The 8,567-nt window shown below is 36.3% G+C and overlaps 1 protein-coding gene across 1 annotated transcript in view; it reads right to left on the bottom strand.

The window, feature by feature from the left end:
• NRG3 (neuregulin 3) overlaps positions 1-8,567 on the bottom strand; it is a gene marked incomplete at its 5' end in the record, with an annotated part of 26,473 nt that overhangs the window by 15,382 nt on the left and 2,524 nt on the right. Inside the window, one exon of the mRNA XM_029286624.1 lies at positions 5,974-6,100. Within this exon, the coding sequence (XP_029142457.1) occupies positions 5,974-6,100 (127 nt within the window). The remainder of the gene's footprint in view (positions 1-5,973; positions 6,101-8,567) is intronic.

Here is an 8,567-nt window from a genome sequence, read left to right as displayed (position 1 = left end):
AATAAAATAAAATAAAATAAAATAAAACAATAAAATAAAATAAAACAATAAAATAAAATAAAACAATAAAATAAATAAAATACAATAAATAAAATAATAAAATAAATAAAATAAAATAAATAAAATAAATAATAAAATAAAATAAAATAATAAAATAAATAAAATAAAATACAATATAATAATAAAATAAAATAAAATAAAATAAAACAAAATAACCAAAACAAAACAAAATAAAATTTTATTCTTCCTTCCACTGACATTACTCAAAGGCATCTCAAGATTTATTGACTCTATTGGGCTTTATCCATTATTTTGGCAAGCAGAGCCTGAAAACAAAGACACCAGAAGCACTGACAATGGAGGCAAGACATTTTAAGTTAGCATTGTAGAAGAAGAGCAGGAGATGCCTGAGGGTGGAGTCAAGAGAGGAATCAGCCAGGAGTCATCACATTGCCACAAGTGGTCTAAGTCCATCCCTCTTGAACTCCATTGACTCTTATTTAGTGCCAATTTAGTGCTTGTTAATTGATTAGATTCTTCATGATTCTTCATAGGCATGAGAAATAAATCATCTCCACTGGAGAAAAACATGTGGTTCTGATTCTTTGCACTTGACAACTATAGATGTTTGCAGGCTGAGAATGGCCCAAACCCACAGCAGTTTCTTGCACTGAGGTTCTTCAAATTCCAACAATAAAATAAAAATAATAAAAATCTGGAAGATGTTCCACTTTGCTGTCTTTCTAAGCAACGAGGACCCCCCTCTCATACTTTATTTATCAAGTAACTCATTTTTTTATACGGCTTCTTCTTATAACCCTTCATTCCTGTGTATACTAGTACAATGTACAAAAGTTGATTATGATAAGGCTCAAGGCAATAAAATAAATAATCCACATCTAAATAACAATCCAAATATAGATGCTGCTAAACCCTTTATCCCTGTGTACGCCAGTGCCTTGTATAAATGTTGATTAAGGTGCAATGCAATAAAGTAAAAAATTCACATTTCAGCAAAAATCCAGATATAGATTTGTAATGCCTTATGACTGAATACGCTCCTTCATGCGGTGCCATTTGGCTTAAAAATAAGTACCGAATAAAGAGCAAAATAAATCGAAATGGTGAATGGTTTATGAAGAACATGACTGAATATGCAATTACAGTTTTGCATATCTGTCTGTTTGCATTTTTTTTAGCCGAGACCATTTAGGATCAAACAGATGCACAAAATTACATAGAAATTTAAAATGTATCTGTATTGTTTCTCCTCTCAATAAAATCATTAACACTTTGCTCAAATGAGGATCAAAAGCCAACCTCTCACAGATCTTAATAAAAAAAAAACACAAGGTTTTTTTCTTAGAAAGAGTTGCATTTCTCTTTGATGTGAGATATGCATATATACTCTTTCAGCGCATATTTCTTTAAATCTAGTCTCTAGTCTTTCAGCATGCATCTATTTTAGTTATCAGTATAACTCTTATTTTTGCTGAAAACTAACCTATAGACTACATTCTATTTTAGTTTAAATAGGCTACCATTCTATTTTCATTCTCTCCAACCCCTAAATCTCCCCTCTGTAATTTCCCAGTTAAATAATTGCACAGTTTCCCAAACACGTAGACATTCCTGCTGAGAATCTGTCCTGCATGGGAAATAGGGAATCTCATTAAAATTCAAGTATTCTACTTTACTTCCATTCATGCACAGAAAAAAAAAATGCTCTTCAAGTAAACCACCTTCTCCACTGCAAAATCTGGAACATTTGTGTAGTTGTACAAAATGTCTTTAAGCTTTTATTTTAAGATACTTGGAAGCCAACATGGTGCTAGGTTGCATTAACAGAGGGATAGAATCAAGATCACGTGAAGTGTTAATACCACTTTACAATGCCTTGGTAAGGCCACACTTGGAATACTTTATTATTATTATTATTATTATTATTATTATTATTATTATTATTATTATTATTATTATTATTATTATTATTATTATTATTATTAATCATTGCTCAGTCAGCCAGATGTTCAGACTGGATTTGGCATTTTTGTCTACCTATCGAGTCCTTCCCAAGGACCTGGGATAGGCAGATGTGGATGTTTGATGGTATTACAGATCTCGTCGCAAGATGGAAGCAGTTCCTAGTAAGGCCGCCTTTTGCAATTGACTAATGGCGAATTTGTCAATGCTGATGGTGTTCAAGTGGTACTCCAGTTGTTTTGAAATTGCACCCAAGGCGCCTATTACTATTGGTACTACTCTTGCTTGCCTTTGCTATAGTCTTTCTATTTCTATTTGTAGGTCTTTGTATTTTGTGATCTTCTCCAGTTCTTTCTCGTCTATTCTGCTGTCTCCAGGCACTGCCACGTCCACTATCCAGACTTTTTTGTCTTTCTTATCGACAATTGTTAAGTCCGGGGTGTTATGTTGCAGGTGCTTGTCTGTTTGAATTCTGAAGTCCCAGAGCAGTTTAACTTTATCATTTTCTATGACTTTCTCTATTTTATGATCCCACCAGTTCTTGCTTACAGACAAATGATATTTGTTGCAGAATTATTATTATTATTATTATTATTATTATTATTATTATTATTATTATTATTGTTGTTGTTGTTGTTGTTGTTGTTGTTGTTGTTGTTGTTGTTATCTTGGAGATATCTTGATATCTTGATCATGGCTAATTCTGTTAAGTCTAAATCCATATCTAAGTCATACAGTTCTGTTTCGGTGGCTCGGACTATCTAATGTCTCAGAGATATTTTTCATTTAAACTTAACGGTTTTATGTGTGTCACATGTGTTCCAATACGACCACCATATTGATTTTTTTTGACCACATCTTGAAGAGATACCTGATAAGTGTATTAATTAGGTCTCTGTGACTACTAGACATTTCAAATTAATTTAAATTGATTCTTCTCTTTCGGATGGTCAATTTAAATTGATAAATCAAATTAAATATATCCCATCAAATACAGATAAATTAAGATGCTTCCATACTTGTCTTTTACTAATAAAAAAAATTGCTTGAATCAAATTGGGTCAGATTCAAATATCTGGCCCAAATCAGTTCAAAAGTCACAACTGGATCATTAAAATAACAATAATAACCAATTTAAATAATTCCATACAGAATTATTTTCCAATTGAAAGAAACCTTTGAAATGGATTTTCATACGCATCACCTCCGGTGTTCCTACAAAAATCCTGTGGCACTCATTTCTATATATACTGTATGTTAACGCTGCAAACATCGGATGTTTTTGCATTGACAACAAAGGGAAATGTAGCCATATTTTACCTTTTGCTTTTAGAGTTAGATGATGTTGGGAGGGGGGATGTGAACGAGAGTCCAGCTAGACATAACAACATTAGCCCTAGCATGAGAATCAAGGTTATTCTAACCAGAGCTGATAAGGACTTGGTGGGCTGGAGAACTGAAGAGGAGGCCCGCGCTTCAAGCTAATTGGGGAATGTGATTTATGACTGTCAATGGAAGGAGGGAATTGTGCTTTGATACTACGTGCTCAGGGGAGGGGAATTCAGTTTTTGGCTTCGATTATGCACTGCCGATGTTGTGCTACTCAAAATAAAGATTCTTTAAGGTAAACAATGCCTCAAAGTTCTTTTGAAGAGTTTCATCTGTCAGGACCCATGACACTGTACCTATTTCTGTATAAAGTCAAGAATAAGTCTTACCATTTGAATTTTCAATGACTTCCATGAATTTCCATTCATTAAACCTTACATAGAAGATTTTAGAGTAGAAACTATTTTTTTTCTCAAAAGTATGTGTGAAGCGTTAATACAAATATATTGAAAGCACAGTCTTCCACACTAATTTTGTAATGCAGTTTTAGCTCTGCATACTATTTTTGTATTTCAAACGGCTGAATTTGTAGCTGGCACGGAGAGGTGACAAAGAGGGGAAGGAATGTATTATCATTTTTTTTAACTGCAGCTAGGCAAACAGCTGAAAACATAAATGAGCTGGCTGAAGTGGAAAACAAATTTGCAATGCATTATAACCAGCTACAAGGGGAAGTAGAAGAATTATAGTTATTTCTTCGCATTTACATCTCACATTCTCCTGAGCAAGAAGCAAGCGAGCAATGGTAATGTATATTTCTACCCTGTGCATTCCAACTGGGGGTAGAAAGGAAGTCCCACCTAAAGGGGCAAAATAAATTCAGTGACACCAGACACAAACTCTAAAAGAACACAGAGTCACCTGTTGATTGGCGTGACATAAAAACCAAGGACGTCAATAAAAACATAAGCAGATAAAATAAGCACTTCCTAAAGTTTCCGAAGGGAAATGGCAACACTCACGTAAGTGATGAATTCAATTAACAATCAACCCTTCACAACTAACAGCAGAGCAGGTAGTCCTTGACTCACAATCACAACATTTCTGTTACTAAGTGAGACAGTTGTTCAGTGAGTTTCGCCTAAGTTTTATAAACTGCAACTGTCGTAAATATGAATCCGTTGCCCAGCATTCGAATTTTGATCACGTGACCATGGGGATGCTGCGATGGTCGTACGTCTGAAAATGGTCATAAGTCAACTTTTTTCAATGCCATTGTTATTAAACGGCTATTAAACGAAAGGATGTATGTCAAGGATTACCTGACATATTTTCCAGTCTTCGGGAATGTCAAAATATCTCGGCTTTTCCCAGTGAAATCTCAACGAGATTAAAACCCAGTTAATACTGCCCTATAGCTGCAGTTCAGTGTTGTGATCTGGGAGACAAAATTTGATCTAGCCAAAACTGGCCTTATTTTAAATCACAGTTAGAGTTTGACCTGTGCTTTTATGCAAAGTATCTTTCAAGTAACGAGTAACCCTCTATTATAAGATCATCCACTACAATGAATAATGCATGCGTTCCAATTTTCTCTCAACGAAGGAAGAAAGCCCTGGAAAAACAGATTAAAACTCTGAGATGGGGGAAAAAAAATCCCTGTGAATGCCACCCCTTCAAGAGAGCTGTTTATTGACGTAATGGCATGTAAGAGGAGCAAACAATAACAAAAAACAGGTCCTAGGATCTGGGCTTCTAAAGAGCAGTCGGGGTTGATCTCCTCTAGGACTGCCCGGTTTGATCGCCTTGCAGTCCAGGGGACTCGCAGGAGTCTTCTCCAGCACCATAGTTCAAAGGCCTCCATTCTTTAGCGCTCAGCCTTTCTTATATGGTCCAACTTTCACAGCCATACATTGCAACTGGGAAAACCATGGCCTTGACTATACGTACTTTTGTTGGCAGGGTGATGTCTAAATAAGTCATATTACTGACATTATTTATTTGAATAAATGTAGATTGTTGTACATGAAAAAAATTAGACATCACCTGGAGCAAAAATTAATATAAGACCTGGTCTTATTTTGGGGAAAATATGGTATGTGTTAAGAAGACGAAAAAAGTCAACATTCAGGTAAATACTTCACCTTTATAGGATACCCCAATCTATTTGAAATAATGGGTACTTTGGTCAACTGCCTTAGCCATAAACTTAGCAGTTCTGCTGATGATGTACAGATTAGAAGCCAGGAGGAAAAAAGACAATTTTCAATACAGATCTTAGTGAGCTGTCATTTCAAGTAGAGAGGTTAAATATCTAAACCTAAGAGAGTCATGTAATTAACAATCAAACAAAGCATGAGCAGTATCGTCGATGGCTGCAGCACCACATATAAATGTCCTCTCCTGGTGTGGCAGGTGGTGGAAGCATCCACCTTTGACCATATTTGAATCAACTCTTGCTAAGCCAGTTGAGACGTTGACATTCATCATGGCCAACTTTGACAACGCAAGCATAAAACTGACACTCTGTTCTCCCCTCTTTTACGCCCAGGACCACAGGTGTCCCACTTTGGGACCCAGGAAGAAGTGACAGTGACCGTGCCATCAGCATTCCCACATTCAGCCAGCATAATAAGGATTAACATTGGCACATTTACTCACGTTTTGCAGATGGATTTGGCTTTGGGCTCTGGTCTCTGTTTTCGCCATGATGCTGGAAGCATTAAGGCTGTAGGTTTTCCCATTCTGTATCTCTTTCAACTGTTCCTGGATGTACTTCGTCTGCTTTCTACAGAGAAACACCAACCAACCAACAGACAAAAAAAAAGTGATTTAATTACCCTCTAATTCACTTTGGTTTTTTTTCCCCCACTGGTAATTGAAAGTGAGTGGCAATAGAAGAACAGATCCAGTCAGATGTTGCATTGGGTTCTTCCTTAATAAGGTCCTTAGCAAAGTCCTAATGACATCATGACAATGATGGTTTAGAGTTGGTCCCCTGGATGTAGAGCAACTCACAGCATGAAGAGATTGAAACGGGACAACTGACTTCATTTGAAATAAACCAGGTTTTTAGAAGTGGGTGATGGAATGCCCCGGTGACTGAAAATTTGGAACCCATCGAGAGAGCGAGCAGATTAGGACAAGGCTGAAATAAACAGTGCAAACACGGAGATCTATTTTGCAAAATGAGAATGGATCGATCGTTAAACTGGCTCCCTCTTATGAAAATGAGGGGGGGAAATGATGGGAATCATTATATTGCATTGACTATGTTGGAGCAGAAGCTTGTTATCAAATGGATGAAAAATAAAGCTGGGACAGGAAGATTCTATTTAAACATCAGCACTTTCTCTGGAAAAGAAGTCAAACTCCTGTAATTTCATTTATTGAAATATCCATAAAAGGGAGTTGTTCTGCCTTTTGTAAGAAATTATTACCTATGTAATCACTACAATAAGTGCTACATAAGCAACAGGCTGCGTTTCTTAAAATATTTCTCACAATTATACAGACAGCGTTCTTCAATACCTCAATTGCTCTCAGATTAACGTGGAATGTTAAAAGTGAATGTTAAAGGGATTATTAGGCAACTGATTTATGAAAAATGCTCTAGAATGCCTAAATGGGGAGTAATAGTTTGTAGAAATACAAGGTTTGGGGTATACATCAGCGTCTCAGTAGACTTTGCTATAATAATAATAATAATAATAATAATAATAATAATAATAATAATAATAAGAACAACAACAACAACAATAATAATACATTGATAATAATAATACATTAATACATAACTGTGATAATAATAATACATTAATACATAACTGTGATTCTTTCATTACATAGAATTCAACGTGTTGGAAGATACTCATCCAGTGGTAAGGACTGTTCAGCAACTCATGATCACAAGAGGGCAATAGACTGTAGGTAGAGATTTAAGGATTTCATAGTGCAGAATATATGTAGATGAGCATTAAACTGTTGGGTTATTCTGAGATGTTTCATTACCAGGTTAGGTAGCAACATCAATCCTATTTTTCATTTGCCAACTGAGTAACATAAAACTGTACTGATGATGTTACCTAGTCGGGTGATGAAACATCTGTAAGAAAACCACCAAACTCAGAGAGCAGCAAGGACCCCAGAATGAAATATATAACTATATAACTGCAATATATAACTATGTATTGCTTACATACAGTAGCCTGTTTCAGTCTTGGTGGATATGGAGGTTTTCCTCCTTAATGATTCCCTGATTAGGATACTGTTTCTGCCTTGACTGTTCATCTGTCGCTACTCTTCTCTAGATAAGTTGTTCCCGCCTTTTATTCTGCCATTTAAATGGTGCGTAGACATGTTTATCTGTATTTGTCTGTGGATAGCTGATCGGCCTCAGTCCTTCGCTTTCCAGGAATTCCCTGGCATTTTTGGATTTGGCTCGGTCAATCATTTCCCTCTTGAAATTGTGGTTGAGTATGCCTGTGCATGGAGAAGAAATTTACATGATTGCTTCTGACTGCCAGGTGGTGCTGGTGGAATCTTTTTGGATAAAATACAAATGCTCGGGAATTCCTGGAAGTTTGGCAGTTGGACAATTTTTCATGAATGGAAACCTAGGTTTGTTGTAGCCTAATCTTATAGAACAGCATTTTCTTAGAATTATAAAGTTCCAGGTATTGATTAAGGTGGAGTTTTTCTAAAGAGGGTATCAGTATTCCTTCTCCTTCTCCTCCTTGTACTCTTCCTTGTCCTTCTCCCTCTCTTTCTTCTTCTTCTTCTTCTTCTCCTCCTCCATCATCTCCTTGTCCTTTTCTTTATCCCTTTCCTTGTCCTTGTTCTCCCTCTTCTCCTTCTCTCTCTTCTCTTCTTCCTGTTCTTCTCCTCCTCCTTCTCCCTCTTCTCCCTCTTCTCCCTGTTCCTTTCCTCCCTCTTCTCCTTCTCCTTTTACTTCTCCCTCTTCTCCTTCTCTCTCTTCTCTTCTTCCTGTTCTTCTCCTCCCTCTTCTCCTTCTCCTTCACCTCCTCCTTCTCCCTCTTCTCCTTCTCCTCTTTCTCTTTCTCCTCCGTACATTTTTACAATGGATGTGATGGCGGTGGGTAATGATTAATCGTTGGTTAATACCCAACCCTTAACAGCAGAGCTTAATCATGAAAGCAAGATTCATCCTGAATTTCATTAATGAGGCTTAATTTTAAGTTGGAAGGAGTTAGGTTAAAAATCTTGGAAACCAAATTAACAAAAAAATCATTACG

Source organism: Protobothrops mucrosquamatus, unplaced genomic scaffold (assembly GCF_001527695.2).
Source record: "Protobothrops mucrosquamatus isolate PMUCROS unplaced genomic scaffold, P.Mucros_1.0 scaffold4311, whole genome shotgun sequence".
Classification (NCBI taxonomy): Eukaryota; Metazoa; Chordata; class Lepidosauria; order Squamata; family Viperidae; genus Protobothrops; species Protobothrops mucrosquamatus.
Note: the sequence above shows the minus strand (reverse complement) of the source record. Positions and strands in the feature narration are given on the sequence as shown.